Source organism: Montipora foliosa, chromosome 2, assembly GCF_036669935.1.
Source record: "Montipora foliosa isolate CH-2021 chromosome 2, ASM3666993v2, whole genome shotgun sequence".
NCBI classification, from domain to species: domain Eukaryota; kingdom Metazoa; phylum Cnidaria; class Anthozoa; order Scleractinia; family Acroporidae; genus Montipora; species Montipora foliosa.
In genome coordinates, this window is record NC_090870.1 from 19,754,243 (window position 1) to 19,776,549 (window position 22,307).

Below are 22,307 nucleotides of genomic sequence, written 5' to 3' on the forward strand. Positions count from 1 at the left end.
TGCGCAACCTCGTTCCCAGGGTCTCCACTGTACCCCTGGGAACGAGGTTGAGAAATGCAAACAAATAAGAAAGCTTCACAAAAGAGGTAGAAAATAGAATATCCTATCAGCTCCCAAACAAAAAGGTAACACCTTGGTTTACATGCATGCATTGTGTACAATTACAAGTTAGGACTAATATATAGACAAGCGGAGCTCCCGGGTTATTCATTCTTACAACAAGTTAACCTGGCTTGAGGCTACGATCCAATCGCAAAAAAGTAACTGGTTAGCAGTTGAGCTTAAGCTCGCGATATGGTCACATGAAACTGGTCACAGTGGGATACATGTATGTACGTACGGCCGTAAGGTGACCAAAACCAAATTTTCTCGCACAGATGAGTTACAATATTTTTTTACTAACGGTGTTTCGCGCAGGTGCTGTCGTCACGCGGAAATTGGCACCGTAACATTAAATTCGGCATTTTGCAGTAACCCTGAACAGAAAAGTAAAAAATATGAACTTGACACTCCACCTTTTGAGAGGGTTTTGACACCTGCCAGCACGACCTAAATGTATTAACGTTATAAAATGCGATACAGTCATGTGCAAGTTGTTGCTGTACGACCAAGAAATCACATTAACAACTAAAAGATGGTTCCTAAATCTTCCCACTCGCTGTCCTCCTCCCAGTAATCAGTAAAATTATGCAAAACACACCTAAGCTTAATACAATGATCCGGTTCTCCTGTGATAAGCTACACAAAGCAGTTTTAAATTACGCGGTATGGCCCTGCAAGAAGCGCAATGACAACTGCTATCACATTGTGTCTGCTTTTGCACAGTGACATCACTTTAATTATTACTAAGTAAAGTTTCTGCAACTGAAGATCATTGCTGTGGGCCCACTGACTAAAAACGACAAATTAAGGTTTCCAAGACTACCAGCTCCCTATCACTGTCACCTTCATTGATTTCAAGATGGCTTTTGATTCCATCGACAGGAGGGTTATGTTTACTGTTTTGCGAACTACGGAATACCAGAAGCTGAGGTCAATGCTATACGCACATTGTACAGCAACTCTAGACGTCGTATAAACATAACAACTTTCTTTAATTTTCCGAACATGTTTCGACGGTACATCCATCATCTTCAGTGTTACATATTTTGAAATCGTCGTTGAATTTAAAGCGCGCGCGATCTTACAAAGTTCGTTATATTGCATACTAAAACAAAATGAGTGACGCTTAGTTCTTTACAGGGAGAGAGTCAGGTTAATGAGTTTCACCTGCTGGTACAGATCGGGCTTCTCCGATTTTATAAACATGGATTCCTTAAGCTTCACTTGGTACTTAGTGGTTGCAGAGTCCAGGATCTCGAAGCAATCCGGTGTGCAGGATGCTCTACAAAACTCTGAACTCTGCAGATGTTTAAAAACGTTCGAAGACCTGTCTGTAGAGCATCCTGCACACCGGATTGCTTCGAGATCCTGGACTCTGCAGCCACTAAGTACCAAGTGAAGCTTAAGGAATCCATGTTTATAAAATGGGAGAAGCCCGATCTCGACAAGCAGGTGAAACACCTTAATCTGACTCTCTCCCTGTAAAGAACCACGCGTCACTCATTTAAATTTTTGTTTTGTTTTAGTACGCAATATTGACAACGCAATGTAACGAACTTTGTAAGATCGCGCGCAAAATATGTAACACCGAAGATGACGGATGCACTGTCGAAACATGTCTGGAAAATTAAAGAAAGTTATGTTTATACGACTATCTATATTGTTGCTGCTATCTAGAACTCTAGAAGTGCAGTGATGGTAGATGGGAGCATTTCTGACCCATTTGAAGTCTCAACCGGCGTGCTCTAGGGCGATGTTCTTGCCCCCTTCCTGTTCATCATATTGGTTGACTTCCTGTTGACAAAGGCCACTTCAGACATTCACTCCGGACTTGTGATACATCCACGTCGTTCAAGAGGGTACCCAGCCAAGGTACTTAATGACCTGGACTTCGCTGACGATATTGCGTTGTTTGAATCCACCATCCCCTTGCACAGGCCCAGCTTACCAGAACAACATCAGCATCAGACCACGGCCTGATAATTAGTGTGCCTAAGACAGAATACATGACTGCAAATTGTCATCCTACGCCACCACTGCAAGTCTATGGTGAAGCCATCAAATATGGGACGGATTTTTAAGTATCTCGGCTCCCAAATGGTATATTCCGGAAGTGATTTTAAAAGACGCAAGGCGTAGCATGGGGTGCTTTCTGGAAGCTCGAACGATTTTGTAGAAGTTTGCAACAACCCATTTCAACTAAAGTCAAATTGTTTTACACCTCCTGTGTGATGGTCCTTCCCTATGGCTGCGAATCCTGGGTGCTATCTCAAGAGATGGTATACAAAATCAATGCAATAGCCACTTCTTGCTACAGGATCATGCTGGATATTAAACGAAAAGACCATGTATCCAACTCTGCCGTATACTCCATGTTCTGAAGAGTTCAGGAATGTTTTAAAAAACGTTACAAAATCATTGTTGTTTTCCTGGAAAATTCTAGATTGTGCTGATGTATATTTTTAAGTGACAGATCATGGAAAGTTCTAGAATCCTAAAAATGAGTATAAGTAATGCCATGATTAATGTGCTTAAAATAGACACAAGGAATATTCTAGATCACATAGTTGAAGCCTATTTGAGAACCGTTAGACTTCTCATTTGTTGTTGGAGTTTGTCATTGGAGATTTTAGTAATTAATTCCATAAAGTCATTCAGTTCCATTGTTCAGATCAAGTTCAAGCGTGTTCAGATCAACTTCAAGTGTAAAGCTCAACGCTTCGACTAGATCCAATAACACTCTGCTAAACATTGGTAGCAGAGCGAGGCTTATGAAATCAGAAGAACAAACTGCGAAGTTTTATTTACGACATGAGAGATGAACTCATCAGTGGAATTGAGGAAAAAAGTATCGACGAAAAGAAAGTGAAGCTGTTATACAACAAGATGTTAGATGTGTTCCAGGAGTTTAGGGAAAATTGTAACAATCTACATGAACAGTGGGAAGTGTACAAAGAAGTTGATAAACAAGCAAGATTGCAAGGGGAATACACTCAAGTGAGTTCTCTTATTCAGGAAACAACTCAATTGGTCATTGAATATGAGGAAGTTCTTCAAAATGAACAAGCACGTCAGCATGCACGTCACTATGAGGATGAACCGAGGATCTTGAAAGAAAGAAAGCCCTCTCGAACTGGTTTGGATCAACAAATACAAAAATTAATTCCATAGCAGATATTGGACAAGAAGAATATTTACCAGAAGCTCACAACTCCCAAGGGTTATCACCCTGAAATGCTAATCCAGTTGAGTCAAACAGAGCCCTTACCGGTAGTGAGTACAGAACAAGGAGCCTGTCAGACAAGTTCAGCTTAAAATGATGCAGATCCGTTCAAAGGTCTAACAAGATTACCAATACCAAAGTTCAAGGGAGACAAGCGATCATTTGAGGCATGGTATGTTGGGTTTCCATCTGATAATAGGGAGACACAAAAAGGTACCACCAGAGCAAAAACTGCTGAGAATGTACAGTTGTCTTGAGGGAGAGGTGCTGTGTACCATTCAAAATCTGGGTTATTCTGCTGCTGCATATGATGTAGCTATAGCAAGACTAGTACGAAAGTATGATAAACCTGGGATCAAAGGCAGCTGGGGAACAGGGATGGCGCAGTGGTGAGAGCACTCGCCTCCCACCAATGCGGCCCGGGTTTGATTCCCGGCCCCAGCGTCACATGTAGGTTGAGTTTGTTGTTGGTTCCCTCCTTGCTTCCAGAGGTTTTTCTCCGTGTACTTCGGTTTTTCCCTCTCCTCAAAAACCAACACTGCCAAATTCCAATTCGATCCGGAATGCACTGATTTATCAAAAGGCCTCATCAAGGCTTCTTTCAACGGTTCATATTTGCGTATGTGCGTGACTACAAGCCTGAGTACACGTGATCTCTGCGCGAGACGAAGAACATTATGCAAGTGAAACATAAATGTCAGGAATTTCTATATGTTCATTCCCCGCATTCTGGTCTCTCTTTGAATGCCAAGCCTCCAGGAAAAGTCTCCTGTGATAGTCAGCTGCCTTGTCAACTATAGTGGCGTGGTCAAAGTCCATATTATGGCCAAATTGGTTTGCGTGTTGCGCAATTTCAGAATTGCCGTCGCAAACACGGACATTTGCGCAACACGCAAACCAATTTGGCCATAATATGGACTTTGACCACGCCACTATAGTTGACAAGGCAGCTGACTATCACAAGAGACTTTTCCTGCATTCCTGACTGCAGTTTCAGCATATTTCATATTATATTTGTTTTGTCTATTCTTTCTTTATATAAATGTTATTTTTGACAATAAAAACTTTCAAATTATAAAAAAAATTGTTGAACGAGCTCCTGAGTGCTCTTAAGGTGTTCCGTGGGTAAACAAATTCCATTTCCAAAGGCTACCAGTTGATCTTGCCAAGGCAGCACTGGCATGGTTTAGAGAGCTTCCAGATTTGTCTAGGGTCAAGGTACAAAGACCTCTGAAGAAGTCTGAAAAAGTCATAGATTCACAACTGCATATATTTACAGATTCCTCAAAGGAGGCATATGGTGCAGTAGCTTACCTGAGACACGAGTATCAGTCAGGAAGCACAAAAGTTCGTTTTGTGATGTCAAAGGCAAAGGTTGCACCGCTAAAACCATTAGTGTTCCTCAACTAGAACTAATGGCAGCTATTGTTGGCTTGCGAATCGCTGAAACAATGAGGCAGACTCTGCCTTCCAAAGGATAAGTGGGTCTTCTGGTCTGGATGTTTTGCATTGGGTACGTGGACATTCCCGTCAGTTCAAGCCATTTGTCTCAAACAGGGTTGGGGAAATACAGACCAAAACTGATCCTGCGCAGTGGCACTATGCACCAACCAAAGTTAATCCTGCCGACAAATTGAGTAGCGGAATGCCAGCAGATTCATTGGTCAACAACCAGACCTGGTGGAATGGTCCTGAGTATTTGAGTCAGCCAGATCAAATGTGGCCCAAGTAACCCTGCCCAGTTTCTGTTCAGATGACGTGGAGAGGAAACTAAGGTACAGGGTCACACTTCTTACCTCTACTGAAAGAGAAGTATCCATGCCCAAGTTGAAGTGGAAAGACACAAGACTTGATCCAGAGCGATTTTCAGACTGGTTTAAATTTTTTCGTGTATTGGCCTACTTTTTTCGTTTTGTTAAAAACAGCTCAAGGGTGACAAAACTGCAAGGGCCCTTGACAGCAGAGGAGATCAATGATGTTGAGGTTATGGTTCTTCCTCAAGTACAACAAGAGTCCTACCCTGAGGAGTTCTCACGAGCACGCAAAGAAGCAGCTTTACTTACAAGATCAAAATGTTACCAATCTCTCCCATTTTAGGAAGTGATGGCCTATTACGTGGCAATAGACGTTTGCGATTGGCAGAACATATTTCCTGGGAAGCTTGACACCCTATTATCCTTCCAAGAAAGCATCAAGTAACGAAATTAATCGTTGAGCGCCTGCACAAAGACAGCAATCACTCAAGGACAAATCAGGTTTTAGCAATGTTCTCTGTTAGGGTTTGGATTCCTGGAGCTCGAGAAGAGATTAGTGATTGCAAAAGTGCATGCATGGTTTGCCGAAGAAAAGTTCAGCCCGCTTCGCAGGTTATGCTCCGCTCCCTGCAGTGAGAGCAGAAATGTCACTTCGAGCATTGAACAACGTTTCAGTTGATTTTTCTGGTCCATTCCTAACAAAGCAAGGAAGAGTAAAAACCAGATTCAAACCCTATCCATGTCTTTTTGCATGCATGAACACCAGAGCAGTACACCTAGAGATGGCATTATGGTTTAGACACAGATTCATTTCTCAATGCATTCTACAGAATGACCTCACGGAGAGGATTCCCTGTTCAAGTAATCTCCGATAATGGCACAAATTTCGTAGGAGCCGCGAAAGAATTGCGCGAGTTGGTAAACGCCCTTGACAAGACGAAACTGCAAAAATTGACAGTGAACAGAGATGTGGTTTGAAAATTTAATCCTCCATCATCACGGCATTTCAATGGCGTGCATGAAATACTTATCAAAGCAGCCAAGCGAGCCATGTTTCATCTATTGAATAAGGCAGATCTAACAGTTGAAGAGCTGATGACTGCAATTGTGGATGATGAACTCTCGACAGAGTTCAAATGTGGATGATGTGGAACCACTCACACCAAACCATTTTTTGTTTAACCAAGTTGGAGGTCAGTTTGCCCAGAATCTGTAGATGTCGACCAATTAATCGCATAGTGAGGTGGCGACATGCTCAAGAAATAGTTTGTCAGTTTTGGAAGAGGTGGTTAAGAGAATGGTTACCATCCTTGAGCTCAAGTAAGAAACGGCGGAAAGAAAAGCGCGACTTAGAAGTAGGTGATCTTGTACTGGTCTTGTCAACAGATACCCCGCATGGAAAATGACCGTTGGGAAGGATAGTTCCCTATCGGCTAAACTATACAATACAGGGCCACATACGGTTACATGTTAGAAAGAGCGGCTCAAGACTGAAGAGAATGTATATTTGCTTCTGGATGGCTCATCACTTACGAGTCATGTCAAATACAGTGGCTCGGCGGCTCGCCAGTCAAGAAGAATGAGTGTATGCGGCTCGACGGCTCGTCACTTACGGGTCATGTTAGATTGATAGAGTGGCTCGGCGGCTCGCTAGTAAAAAAGAATGAGTGCACGCGGTTCGATGGCCGATCATTTACGGCCTACGCACTCTTATCTCTCATTTTACGGTTCGGTTAACTACACTTTTTACAAGATCGTGTGAAGAATATAGCACTCGTTTACAACTTCGTCCCCAGGGTCTCTGATGAAGAAGAGAGACCCTGGGGACGAGGTTGCACTCGTTTACTGATTATATAACACAAACTCAGTTCGAAATATATGAAATATAAATATACTTTGTCGCTTTACTTTACTTTCAGCTATAATCTAGACGCCCCCGAGGCGAGAGATACACTCGACGATCTCTTTTTTTGAAACTGAAGTGGAGTTTTTTCTATTGTAGAACACAATGTTTTGTCCAAACAGACATGGCGAAGACAAATGACCGCATATCCATTATCGAATCTCGCTTTGAGGAACCTCGAGGAATTTTCCAGCTATCTCACCCTGATGCTGAATTGGAATATGATTTTATATCATCGCCTACTGAGCCCAAACACCAGGCTGATAAGCCCTAGTACAAGGCTATTAAGCCATCATACACGGACACTAGGCCATCACACGAGGCAAATGCCTCTCAGTCTCTTGAACAGGCTCAGCCAATTGAAGTGGCCGACAACAACTCCACAACTTTGTTGTACGACCCGGAGTCTGCCCAATCTTCGAGTTAACTGCAAAAGGAATAATCAAGTTTCCTAGAAAAATAATTTGCAGGAAACTTAGTTATGACCAGGTTTGCGAAATTTTTGATGCTTACAATATTCCATCAGTAGATTGCTTGAGTACTCCTACAATCAAATCAGCTCTCCTCAAACCAAGAAATACGCGCAAGATCGTGATAAGGAGATGGCTGTGGTCCAACGGACCTTCCTAAATTAAACAGGACCCCTCTGCTCCTTACATGATGCCCTAGCATCAGGACGCAAAGTCCCCATGGAGGAAATTAAGAGCATAGTTGAGCAAACATTATGCTTGATTGGTTCAGCTAATCATCAAATGTCAGTTTTGCCAAGGAAGAAAGTTCTCGCTAACATTAATAAAGAGAAAATCAGTCTGGCTGAACAGCCACTCCCTAATGCCAAACGTTTTCTTTTCGGAGAGGACTACCCCTCCGTTGCTTCCAAACAAGCTGAACTATCTCGTGGTCAAGCCAAAAACTTATCAACTGTCTAAAACGCTAGGCAACCCGTTCAAAAAACTTTCAGCCCTTTCATCCTCACAAGGGACTCTCCAAACCAAGACTCAACCAATTCTTAGAAAGATGGAAACATATAACGTCAGACCCAGAAATCTTAAAAGTTGTGTCAGGATATCAAATCCCCTTCCACTCGCCTCCCTTTCAGTTACAGGTTCCAGTTACAAAATGTTCAGATTTAACAGTTCCCTTCATCGACTCCGAGTTAAACAACCTCCTTTCTCTAGGAGCAATAAAAACAATCCCATTCTCGACAGAGAATTTCTACAGTCGCCTGTTTTTAGTCCCAAAAAAGGAAGGAACTTATCGCTTACTAATCGATCCGACTCGTCTCAACAAGTTTGTGGAAACCTGTCATTTCTAAATGGAAAATATTTCATGTCTCAAAACTCTCTTAAAGAGGGAAGTAGTGGTAGGAACTAGTTCGCGTTCCTTTTGACGGTTGGAATTGGAGCGTTCTGATTGGTGGATTCCAATTTTGGCGAGAAATTCAAATGTGAGCGGGAAATGCAAACGAACATTAGGCAGGAAATTCAAATTTCAAATAATGACGTCACAGGCATGTGGCACCTCCCTTATGCGAACCCTCAGGAAACAGGTTGAGGTGTTTTGCGTAATCACTTTGGATAAAAAGATAACGGCCAGAAAATTTAAAATTCAAACAATGACGTCACACGGGTCGAGAGAGGGATGACGTCAAAGAGTCCCAGGCCCCTTACGGTCAGAAAACACACTAGAGTCCCAAGCCCCTCACGGAAAAAAAAAACACCAGAGGAAAAAAAATGAAATCCAACAGGTTTTAATGACTAGAATAACAAATGAGTATGTACAAGAAGAAGAAAAAAGCATAAAAAATGTCACACTAAGTACAAGAAGAAGATGGTGCTCCGCACACGCACCCTAGTTTATTATCATTATGGTAAAGGCTGATTTTAGATGTGGCCGATCAATGAGAGGATCCAGAACCCAATCATCCTACTGTTCACATCTGAGTAGAGTCTCCTTAAAGTCACCTCAGTTCCGTAGTGTCACTACTTAGTTTTTCTTGGTGCCCCGCACATGCACCCTCGCAACTTTGCCTCACATCTCCTCATTGTCGTCCGACAGGAGTCCGGAGAGCAGATGAGCATTGGCTGCATCAATGTCTGACAGAAACCCATGAGCATTCTTGTCATTATCGTCATTCTCAGTGAGACAATACCCATAAGGATACGTCATTGCTGTCCCCAGTCGAAGGATGCATTTGTCGAAGACCAGTTGATAGTCTTTGTGGGCGGGCTGGGTACGAAGTTCGTACTGTTTTGATTTGCAGATGATTTTATGCCCTTGATGAATGCGTGTTTTCCGCAATGTTATCAAAGGATGTTGGAGTACGTCTAAGGTGTTTTGACGCAACACTTCATAATTGAATTGCGCCATTCCCTCCAGATTGAGAGAGTGTCCCTTGACTTTACACACAGTCTTCTTATCGTTGCACCGGTACCCATAGTTTTTGGGCCCGCCCGAACAAAATCCCACAATGTACTGACCGGGTTTAAGTTCATTGGTGAACTCACCAAGATGGGTGCCGAGGGTGATGTCACGTTGATCAGGACGATGCACATAGCGAACGGAATCGGTGCCGTAATAGAGGACCTGTTTACCGAGGAGGTCCAAGGCCTCGTACAACCGTAAACGTGCCCAGCAGGTTGTTAATGACGCAATGAACACATTCGTGTTGACATTGAGTTCCTCGCACTTGTCCTTGGCACAGTAGTGCACTTCCACCCAGTTCTCATCCATGCAAGTGACGTACGGAATGTCATGTTGGTCCGAGTCCATGAAGAGCTGGAAGGGTAGAGGGTCAAAGAAGATTTTCACCTGCATCAGGCTATCCCTCTGTCCAAACTTGCCCCACAAGAAATGTATCGGACCGTCGACCGTCGACCCGGATCGTAAGCGATCTTAGTTGGGTCAAGTTGGATTCCTTCATGACATTCAAAGTCCTCCACATAGGCCTGTTGTTGCTCTTCCGTGTTGCACCCACTAGGCCATCCCAATGCTTCCACTTTGATCTTAAGCCAATTGTTGACATACTCGGCAAACAATCCGCGGCGTGTTTTCTCAAAGTGACACACTTCGTTGATGTGTGAAATCACATAGCCAATCTCCACCAGTTTTTCTATCTCGTCGGTGCACCAAGCACCGCCTAGCGCCCATTCATCCTTGGTGTAATCGCACGAAAGGGAATTCTCGTGTAGAGATTTGTCAATGTCTTGCTCCACACAGGTGCGACATAACAGGAAGGTGAGCTTTCCTCCACACTGGTAAGGCAAGACGGGGTGACACAAATTCTTCAGCAGGACGATGGTCCACAAAGCCAGACCAAAGTACTGGGAGAGGTCGGTGGTGCCGGGTTCATAGACAAACTCAGGATGGCCGATGGGATACATTCCGTTCTTATTGACTCAGGGGTAGAGGGAAGTGTAGTCCACATACCCGATTTCCTCACCGACTCAAACCTTGTAGTAAAGGTAGGAGGCATTCATGCGTCCTCCAAAGAAGGCATCACGAGGATTCATGGGTTTGATGACAGGAAGGGTTTTGACGAACTCAGCCATGCAAGGATCCGCTTTCTTTTGCTGCTCCCACTCATGGTGGTACGTCATGGTGGTACGTCAAACATCATCCATGCAGCGTTGATCGTGATGACAGTACGGTTCGTGACGATTGGGGAAACACCGCTTGCACCCGTGCCAAAAACAACCCAAGAACTTGAAGACCGTGTTGGTGACTTGATTGAAGCCATCCACCCTCCAACGTCGACCAGGGATCTGGTATTCGCCTTGGTTGCGAGCTTGCTGGATACATTACCTATGGTTTGGAAGCGAGTCTTCCTCCTGCAGCCGATGTTCTTGCCACAAGAGCCATTCCATGGCAGCCTTGGGTGGCTGGTGAGGAGTCGCCATCCCTTGACAGGTTTGGAGGCCATGGTATCTTTCTCCATGCGGTTGAGGCGGTATTCATGCACACAAGCTCCAGCGATGGTCATTCCGTCAAAGGGAGAAAAGCCGGTCTGTTAGCAGAACTCACGACGAAAGGTCAAACACCCCTCTCGGAAGAGTTTGACGTCGGAGATACAATAGTCCACGAGATCCCTTTGCATGTCAAACTGTGCCTCGTTCGCCAATTGAGCAGTGTACCATCGCTCGAATTCAGCCTTGTCTGCTGTGGACATGGTTTCAGCCACGTAGTCTTGTCGGTTGAGGTATGTCCAAAATTTATAGTTCCTCCATAGGGATGGGGGGTATCCCCCGAGGAAAGGTGTCCTGTCACGACGTCAGTGGTCTGATGCCTCCTAAAGGCCAGAAAGAGTGGTTTGGAGTTAAATATGTTGTGGAAGAACATTTTGGTAAATAAAGAGCAGATTCATTAAAGTCAAGAACTTTGTTTTTTATTGTTTGTAACAAAAACGTGAGTCAGCCATTAAAAGTCTTTTACAATTTGAGTTTTTGTTTGGCTCGCATGATTCTCTTAACGATGGCTTCGGTCCAGGTTTTCTTGCTGGGGAGATTGCTGATGGCTTTCACTATTTTTGCATCCGCTTTCCATTTCTCTTGCAAATTCTTGGCCTGGGAATAATTAATGTCGTGTCATTTGGCAATCTTGTCCAGCCGATTGATGCCCAGATTGCCACGCTTGAGTCTCTTTTTCAAATGCATCCCTGGTCCCATGTACCGGTACCCCGACACAAATGCACCCATACAGTCTGGATGGATATGACGAAGGAAGTTAGAGGAGGGTCGCAACATAATGCACAGTAGCACAAACAACCTTGTTTGTAAACATAAAAAATCGTTCAGTTCTCATCATCATTTTCTTCTTCTTCATCTTGCATTGGGATGGGACGCAGTTGGAACATCCTGTTCAATAAAAATTTTTGTCTGTCCAAGCCGTGTCTGTTAGCCTCTTCAACATCCAGCGAATCCTCCTCCATGAAGCAACGTCGGGTTTTCATAATGTCTCTATGCACAGGGTCATGCTTTAGATGTTCAAATCAGTGGAGATAGTGCAAGTACAGCCCTCGCAACTTTCTTCTGTAAACTGGTAACAGGGCATTAAAAGCTTTGGCCTCAGCTATCGTTTCAGAGACCCCCTCCTTCAAGAACTCGTTGACTCTTTTGTCTTCGGTTGAAGTCAGTGACTCTTCCACCTCTTGGCGCAGAGTTTCCCAGGGAACTTTGTTATCCATTTCCCTGTCACAAACGTCTTCATCCTCAGACTCCATGACCATGTCCAAGTCCGAGTCTTTTTCTTCCTCTTCATCTTGGTGTGGCTCCTCATCTTCTTCACTTCTCTCTTCCGATGAGGGAGCATAAGGCGGTACTTACTCAAATATGTCCCCCATTGTTGTGTCTCCCACAGGTTCCTTGTCTATGCATTTCCAACAACCTCACCTCCCATGATGGTCTCTGTTATAAGCTCGACCAAACGGTTTGTGGCAGTAGCGGCAGAGATGTGCCATACACTCATTAGTCAAAGGTATTGCTCCAAATGAGCATCGCAAGTTTGACGTCTGCTTTTACACTCATTGCGAGTCACGGAGCGAGTGACTCCGAGCAACCCTGAATAACTCAAATTGAGGGAGTAACTCCGAGCAACTCATGAGTAAAATGAGCAAGTCATGTAGCGGAAACATCGTGTTTCGAGGACATGTCCTTCCGGGAACTCCTCGAGTTTTAATCTGTAAAGTTGCGGGGTGTGTGTACAGGGCGCCAGGTTTTGTGTGAGGACTGAGTAGGGACGCTACAGAACTGAGGTAACTTTAAGGAGACTCTACTCAGATGTGACCAGTGGGATGGATCCTCTCATTGGCCACCTACATCCAAATCAGCCTTTACCATAATGATAATAAACTAGGGTGCGTGTGCGGGGCACCGTCTTCATTGTACATAGTGTGACATTTTTTATGCTTTTTTCTTCTTCTTGTACATACTCATTTGTTATTCTAGTCATTAAACCATTTGATTCGGAAAAAAATATCCTGTGCTGTTTTATCGCTTGAACTGTGGGGGCGTGGGTCTCTGTGACACCCTCAACTTTGAATTGCCAACACGATTACGCAAAACATCTCAACCTGTCTCCTGAGAGTCCGCAGACAGGAAGGTGCCAGGAAGGTCTACCTTTTGGGCTCCCACGATATTTACAACACTACTAAAACCCGTAGCTGCCTATCTATGGAAGGGAGGTATTCAAATAATTATTGTCTACCTAGACGACTTCCTAATTCTGGGTCCTCTGTATAAGATTCAAGAGCCCATGTGTAGCACAATCACTATACCCAATTGGGGGTGACTTAGAAACATTTCCAGATTTATTCAGTTTAACGTCTTCAATAAAGCTATATTTTTCCTGAATGCTAAGGTTATCCTTGTTGATTAGCATACAGGGTGTAAAAAAGGGTAAGCAACTTTCTTTTCTCGAGAAAACAAAGGAAAAGGATACAAAAATAGGAAAATTTTGAGTGTAACGCGTAACACAATTTTCAAATTGAAAGTCTTCAAAACCATTTTTCATAAGAGAGAACAGTTATGTGGATTAACGGACAATAACCAGTGATAACACACAGTAAATACTTCATATGAGCCAAATTTCAACAGTTCAAGTTTATTAAAACACATTAAAAAGATTCAAAATTCCGTAGTTTCCTTACTGTAACGCTGTGTTTTGGAATTCTGGCGCTCACTAGGTTATTGTTTGAAACAAGTCTTCAATTGATATCTGTGGGTTCAAAACCTTCTCAACTAAATGCTCATACCTTGCGCTTCAACTTACACAAAAATTAGTTTGAGGGATCCACTACGAATGGAGAAATCACTTCTCCAAACAGTCGCTACGCTTTTTCTGTTCCGCAATTACGCAATAATATTTTTCGAGACCACTTCTTTCAATGTTGCTCACGATCCAACCAAGGCATAACTGGGTTCCAACCACGCATTTTCTGAATGCTCACAAGTTCCCCTAGCTATTTCCACAGTTTCGTCATCGTAGCTTTCAGGGTCGCGAAAATATTAGCCTTTGACTGAGTCGCTACGTTTTTTTTGACATGCTGGGCTATATTGAACCAAGTCTTGAGTGCCAGTAAACATCACAACCTACTTCGCAAAGAAGCCATGATTTCCATGTGCTTCACAAAGCTTGGAAACCTTTCCTCTATGGATATTATTGGGAAGTCCACAATGTCTTTTCTGGGGCAATTTTCAGGAAATTGAAAGACATCTGCTCTGACCTCAAATTGTAAAGTGGAGCAGAAAGCCAGCGTTTAGGGTGTCAGTAGAACTAAATGAGGGGATACTATCCTCCATGTAGTGAAAGCTTTCTGTTTGTACTTTTTATTTGCTTCAAAATTAAAATCAAAAAGTCAGTTTTAACAGACCAAACTTTAATATTTTCCGAACAATTAGAAAGATATGAAAGTCTGGGTGTGAAATAAGCCAAAATAAGTGATTTTCACCCCAATAAACACAATTTCACAATTTTTAGGTATGTTACGGTAATGGGTACGGTGATCATACTACTCATCGGGGGGCGGGGGCGGGGGCACAGGTTGCTAACACTGGATCTTCTACATTGGCTAGGATTCACCATAAACTGGGAGAAATCCATCCTGGTACCCAACCAGTCATTGACTTTCCTGGGTCTCTGCATAAACTAACTAGCCTTGTCGCTCAGTCTACCAGAGAAAAAGATCCTGAACATACAAAAAAAAGTGTCACCAGATCCTGTCCAACCACACCCCATCAGCCCACGAGGTGGCAAGCCTTATCAGGACACTTAAGTCGGCTCGCCCGGCTATCTGGCAGGCCCCCCTCCACTACAGGTACCTTCAAATACAGCTCATAAAATCTCTCCAAGCCGCTCAATACAATTACGATACCCTCATGACCCTCAACATCAACGCACAGACAGAATTAAAATGGTGGCAAGGAAATGTAGTAACTGTAAATGGGAGTCCAATCAACCCCCCTGCCCCAGACTTGTACATGCTGCAGGGGCTCAACCGCAAACGGTCGTTGGTCTCCCTTGGAAGCCAAAAGCCACATAAACATTCTGGAACTAAGATCAGACAAAGCCTTTCTCAAAGACCAGTTCAACATCTCTGTCTGTCTTCGCATGGACAACACAACCGCCATTGCCTACATAAACAACAAAGGGGGAACCCGTTCCCTACAGCTTGTCAGTTTAATCCAGACCTATGGCAGTGGTGCATTCAAAGGTCATTTCTGATCACTGCTCAACATCTATCAGGCAAACTCAACACCTTGGCGGAGAGAGAATCCAGAGAGTTTTCCGACTCCAGCGAATGGCAAATAGACCCTCAAATGATTCAGCCCTTCATCAGAGGGTGCACCATAGACCTGTTTGCCTCACGCCTAAACAATCTTCTCCCACAATATGCCAGCTGGAAACCAGACCCAGGCGCTACCTACCAGGACACGATGACCCTGGACTGGGCTCCTCTAAAAGGCTACGTCCTTCCACCGTTCAGTCTGATTTCAGCAGTCCTGAGAAAAGTATTCCGGGACAAAGCAGATGTGGTCTTAGTGACGCCAGTGTGGCAGGCACAGCCTTGGTGAACAACCCTTCTAGCTCTCCTAATGGAGAACACTGTAATGATCCCCAACTCCAAGCAGCTCCTAAGAGACCCTGCTCTCCCTCAACGTGTACACCCGATGTACCCCAGGCTCCATCTAGCCGTTTATCACATATCAGGGAAAATCACCAAGCAGAAGGCTTTTCAGAGGATGCTACCAAAATACTCCCATCAGCCACTCGCCAATCCACACATAAATCCTACCAGTCATCCTAGGGAATATGGTGTCGCTGGTGTTGTAAATAGAAAGTTACTCCGATTTCATCATCCCTTTGCGATGTCCTTCTCTTCCAGACTGATTGTTTTAATAATGGCGCTGCTTATCGGTCAGTTAATGTGGCTCGGCCGTCCATTTCATCTGCTCACCCTAAGATTGATGGCCACCCTGTCGACCAACATCCCGTAGTCATTCAACTCTTAAGGGGAATGCTTAATATACGTCCCCCAAAGCTAAGATACACTCACATTGGATGTGCACCTGGTTACCAAGTATTTGGCCCACCTCGGATCAGTCAAGCTTCTGACCTTAAACCTCCTATCCATCAAACTGGCTATGCTGTTTGCCCTTTCCTATCCTGAGCAAGTCTCTTCTCTTTCGAAACTCGACCTTCGATATTGCTGTGTAGCCCCAGAAGGAGTTTCCTTCACTCTGACAATGGCTAGAAAACGCTGCTTCCTTCCCCGTTGACACTTTGCGTCATTATCTTAAAGCTACTGGAGAAGTACGCCTCGTATTTCCATCCTCCAAGCCAGACACTTTGTTCATTTCTTATGTCAAGCCTCATAAACCCATCTCGTCACCTAGTCTTAGCCGCTGGCTCCACAAAGGCTTGACAAATGCTAGTACCGATACAGAAGTGTTTAAGGCGCACTCAATATTTGAGGTGCATCTACAACTGCAGCCATGAACAGCAACGTCCCACTTGAGGACATTATGAAGATGGCGGATTGGTCCCGCATTAGTACCTTTCAAACGTTTGTCTCACACCCAGTAATGGTAATTCTTATATTAAAAATTGATGTTGCAGTTCTTTCGTTTTGTTTGATTTTCTTTTCACGTGGTCCTACCCAACCCCAGCTTAGCACACTACGTGCCCAGGCGTTAAACTCTACCTGATGTCTTCTCGTATATTTCGAATGGAGTTTGTGTTATATAATCCCAATTATACCAGGGCCACAAAGCGGCCTGCCAGTATAAATGAAATTATATAAACAAACGAAGTGAGAAATATTCGAGTCCTACTCGTCAAAAGGTATTCTCTGCCTTAAAAGGATGCAGAGGATCATGGGACCATGTGCTCATACAGGGGCACCATGGGATTACATCATTTCTAATTTTTAATCTGTCCCTGCTAGGGACAGGCTTTTGTAGCGTTAACAAGTGGTTCGAAGCACAAATAAGCGGACTTCTACCTGATGTCTTCTCATATATTTCTTACTTTGTTTGTTTATATAATTTCAATTATACCGGCAGGCCGCCTCGCGGCCCTGGTATAATTGGGATTAAGCCTAAGCGCTGTTTCAGTGATTAGGCCTAAGCACTCTTTGAAAATTTTAGCTTTCATCTTATGGTTCGGTTAACTACACATTTTTACAAGATCATGTGAAGAATTGAGCACTTGTTTACAGATTATGCCTACATTAAATGCTCGTTTCGGTATCAGCACTCTTTAAAAAGTTTACTGTGTAACGTTCTTTAAAACTGACGAGCCACGAGATCCAATAAAACTCTGCTAAACACTCCATGACCAACGCAGAGCCTCTTGTCCACCATGTAAGGAAGCGACAGCTGAGTTTTCTTGGGCATGTCCTTCGTCTCCCAGAAGAAGAGGCTGCCAAGCACTGCCAGAAGATATGCACTCTACATACCACCACATGGCAAAAGGATACCTGGACGGACTCATTACTTACCTTACATTCAACACGTATTAGGGTATGATGAAGATGAGATGTCGGCCGACACAATCGCCGCACTTGCCCAAGATCGACGTGCCTGGAGAAATCTTTCAATCGCCTGCTCCGAATGATGACGATGATGATGATGGTGGTGTAAAGAATGGACATCGTAGTCTGATAGATACATGTATTTATGTTGAAATATGTGCTACCCGGCCAATGTTTGCAAAAAAAAAAAACCCTTTGAAGTGGAAGCAAGGCAACCAGCACCAAAAATGACGCTTTTGTTAATTGAAATCACACCATTAACTGCATCACAACCTTTACTATTGCTACACATAAATCAATGGTCCTTACCCAGTTGGATAAAAACTGAACAATCAATTAAGTGGATCATACATGTAATAATTATTTGTGTTCATGATGTTTTTCCCGCTACATGTACCTACATCTACATGTATGCATCCCTACAAGCATGGGTTTATCTTGGAATATTTAGCAATTATTGAATGAGGCTGAGTAGGACATGAAGAATTCTGCAGATCGAGGAGGGTGTTATCCACCAGGGCCGAAGACCGAGATGGATAACATCCTCCGAGATCTGCAGAATTCTTCATATTCTACGAAAGCCGAATTCAATAATTGCTTTATTATTCATTCAAAATATTTTCTTCGCTCAAACTTCTAAACCTACTCGCAGCCATTTTTCTGCTCAACAAAAATAACACAATCTTGTCCCCAGCTTTTTTCGGTCAACGGTTCAATAATTTACAGCAGGCTGCACTTTTGACGTCATCGCTTCAATAATCTGCAGCGGGCTATACTTTTGACGTCACTGATTCAATATGACGAAGTTTCTTTCCAAATTTGGTGAACAGCAGTTGGTTATGGTGAATTATGCGTGCGGTTTTAACCAATCAGAAACGGGGAAATATTTTGAATGAATAATAATATTAATTACTGGTCTACATGTAGGCTTAAAGCTCTTTTATTCTAATTGTGATTGAGATTGAATGAAACCAACAATATTACACCATAAATAAGTTTGAAACAAATGTGCCGCAGATACATGTATGGGGAAACTTTAGGCTGGACCTCTACCTTGGGATAATATGCAAGTAATAAGCTAAAGCTAAGAGCTTCACCCTTACGACTATTATATGTTCCACTACACCGACGCATACCTTTTTTATTCTTCTCAGTTCAACCAGGCTTCTTACCTTGGCTTTTACACTAATAAAAACAATATTGTGATCTACATTTTATCGAGTTACAAGTAGCATACTGTATGCTGTAGTTTATCTATATATGAAAAAAAAAATTTTCCTTCCTTTAAGAGAAACTCTTACCTTGGTTGAAATGAGCAGTGATTCTGAATTTTCCCAAAAACCAAAACCATAGTGTCAGCATTAAAATAATAACATTTCTTACCCTGTCCATTACCTTCATCTTCTGTTTCTGTGTGGCTGCCATCTGTGTTAGCATTGCTGATATGCTCATTAGTGTTTGGTGAGACTTCACTTGCAAAAAGCCAATCTGCTACTTTGGATACTGATGCCTCTATAGCTTGTTTTCGTTTCGGCCGGCAATGTTCTGCCATACTGAATAAATTTCTATACTTTGACGTGGACAAAATAGCCTCAACTGAGTTTGATGCTGGGTCATCCCTGGTTTCCACAGCTTCACATTTGTCTGTTACATCACCAAGAGCCTCATATTCAATTACACCTGTTTCTTGACATTCTCCCTTTTCTGAAACAGTGATTGTCCCAACTCTTGATTTTAGCTGTGTTGTATCACCATTATTACTTTGTATTCTTGAACACTCGCTAAAGGAGAGTTTTCGCCTTATTTGGTCCATTTCTGTGTTGTTAGTTTCCTCAACCTTCTTATTTTCCCCTTGTGATGAGAGGCTTTGTTCTTCACAATCTGCAGTATTTTCATGCAATGACGACTTTGTTGTGGTTTTAAGGCAATTTTCCCCTGTACCATCCTTATCACTGGGAACAGGTCTATTGATAAACCTATCTACACAGCTGCAAGTAGTATTTAGCAATGAACAATGTTCATTGGAAGTTGACATGGTGTTCCTTATTTTCCTTGCTACTTCACAGATTTCTCTTTGATTGAATAACATTTTCTTTTTTCCAGTTGAAACTTCATAGTCTGCAGAAATCAAGAATGAATACAGTTGACTGATGGCCTTTGGCAACACTTATACAGTGTAGAACTAAACACTAAAAGTTAATTCTTGTCTTGATTTAGCATGAGCTTTGCAGCATCCGGCCACCAATATCCTTAACAAACAGTGCGACTGCCATCCTTAAACTGGATATACAATGCAGGTGGTCAGCAAAAATGGATTTGAAAGACAGGAATTACTGGACATCATCTGTATAGGCCACTCAGGAATTGCATAGGGAACTGGGGTGAGTTTCAAATTTGAACCAATCGATAAATAATTGGCACCGTCACATGAAAGATAACATTGACATTGGCCATCTGTCCAAGTTTGATGCTTTTAGGTTGAACAGAGACCAAGTTACGTACTTTAATACATACTTAAAAATCCATACAAACTTCTCTAATTTTGAGGCTGCTTTTCCCAAAACCATATAAACTCTTGAAAAAATTTTTTATCAGATTTAGGACAACTGGAAAATCCTGTCATGGACCTACATTTTGTACTATTTGGACATAGTTAAGGAGAAAATCACTGTTTGCCTATTTTGATGAATACTGGTATTACAGAAATCGTAAGTTTATATGGTTTTGGGGTACGCACACAGCCTCAAAATCAGAGAAGTTTGTATGGATTTTTTTTTTGTTTTAAAGTCCGTAACTTGGTCTCTGTTCGACCTAAATGAATCAAACTTGGACAGATGGCCAATCCCAATGTTATCTTTCATGTGATGGTGTCAATTTATCGACTGATTCAAATTTGAAACTCGCCCCAGTTCCCTGCACAATTCTGAAATGGCCCATACAGTTGAAAAAGTATTCTGTGCTTTCAGGTTATATCCCCCCCCCCCCCCCCTCATGCACTTGTAATAGGGAAATACAGCTACATCTAGAGGCCCAAAACAGAGTCCCATGATTTCTTGAAGATACGTGTACACTTGCATAAGGGTTACCATATACCTTCAGATTGGCAATTTTCTTCAAATTTGGATTTTTCAGTTAAAGTAATGATCAAAATGGGATCTCTAATTTAAAAAAGAAATTATTCAAAAAGATTAAATATTGGCGGAGAAATGGCAGTTTTATGTTTTGGCTGGAAGTAAAAATTACCCGTCTTATTGACAGTTTTAGCGCTGTTTTCTCAAATCATTTTTTTCACTTGAAGTGGACACTTTAAGAGCTAAACTCACAGGGAATTTGTCCAATTGCCCCCAAATTGTGACAGTGGCTAGGTTAACATATAAACAACAAAAAAGTTTCTGCAAATTTCTTATTTCAAAATATTTTTCTCTGAGAGCGATTTTTGTACGAACACTTCGGTCGGGAAACGGAGGAACAAAATAAAATAGTGAAAACCAAAATTTGCTTTGACTTGTAGCTTTGTAAAGGTGATTCAGACAATCACATTTAGAGGTCGTGAAAACTTCAGCAATTCATTTAATTTCAAAATTCTTGATATGGTTTGATAGCCAGCTCTATAAGCTTTAATTTGATATAGGGGTTTAGGTATCTACAGTTTAAACCGGATGTGCTGCATTGCTCAGACGCGAGACTCCCCTGAAAGTATATGGTAACCTTAACAGACATAATTAAAGTGCCCCTAACCCTTCAACTTTTTTTTTGGGGGGTAGATTTTGTCATCTTTCAAGAACTCATTTTCGGAAAAATTCTTCACAAATATTGAATTTTTTTTTTTTACGAGCGCTTGAAGTTAGTGAAATTTGTAATTTTCTGCGCGCTATAAGCCCCGCTGGACAAATTATTCTCTCGAGGGCTCGTTAGGAACAAGCCAATGAGAAGCGTCTGATATCTAACACTTTTTTTCAGCTACATTATGACGTATGACGTAATACTGTATGACGTAAGAAAAGGACACCATTCCATAACATAAGAGTGCCGACTCAAGTACGGAAAAGTATCTTTCAGACGATTCCGAATGCCTGGATTTTCAAGAAATAGAGACGGAGCAACGAGAAAATCAAGAACTTTTATCAGAAAGTTCAACTGCCGACAAAGAATCAGACAGCGAATTGCAAGCCTATATGGACGAGCCTCTCACTGATGAAGAATGGCTCAAAAATTAAAGACAACAAAAAGAAGAAAAAAACAAGCAAGAAGAAATTCTTAAGAAGCGGCTAGCAGACGAAACCAGCGAACTTCAGCCCTCGGATCGCTATCAGAAGGAATCTTATGCATGCCGATTCCTTTCTACATGTATTTATTGTTAGAGTTGCTGCATCCATATACCAGGCACTTTTCAACCATTTTCTCTGTGTTCTCTGCTAATCTTCACATTTCCCAACAACTCAAGCTTGCACGACATCCTTTTTTTACGTCACGATCGATAATTTGGCCGAGTGGGGGACTAATGCGAACGATAGGTGAAAAAGTAGTCAAGACCACCTCCACTTTCAGCACTCATAAAAAAAGCCCGGATTCAATATTTTTGAAATTTTTTACGAAAATAAGTTCTTTAAAGATGTCAAAATCTGCCAAAAAATAATAAGTTGAAGGGTTAGGGGCACTTTAACTGTTTACATGCCTAAGGGTAGGAGCAAAACCAATAAAGAGCAGTGTACTAAACAAAAAAAAACTATCAGTTCAGCAGACTTTGCAGCAGGGGTTTTATTAGAAGCTGGGACCCAGGTATAAGCACCGGTCTAT

The 22,307-nt window shown here is 42.5% G+C and overlaps 1 protein-coding gene across 4 annotated transcripts in view; it reads right to left on the reverse strand.

Annotated features, from left to right (window-relative positions):
• Positions 1-22,307, reverse strand: part of LOC137992632 (uncharacterized) — a 46,212-nt gene that overhangs the window by 15,925 nt on the left and 7,980 nt on the right. For 3 of the 4 annotated variants that reach the window (XM_068838076.1, XM_068838078.1, XM_068838075.1), the window contains one exon: positions 18,894-19,628. In XM_068838076.1, coding sequence (XP_068694177.1) covers positions 18,894-19,628 — 735 coding nt within the window. The remainder of the gene's footprint in view (positions 1-18,893; positions 19,629-22,307) is intronic. The other variant, XM_068838079.1, reaches the window with a different exon arrangement.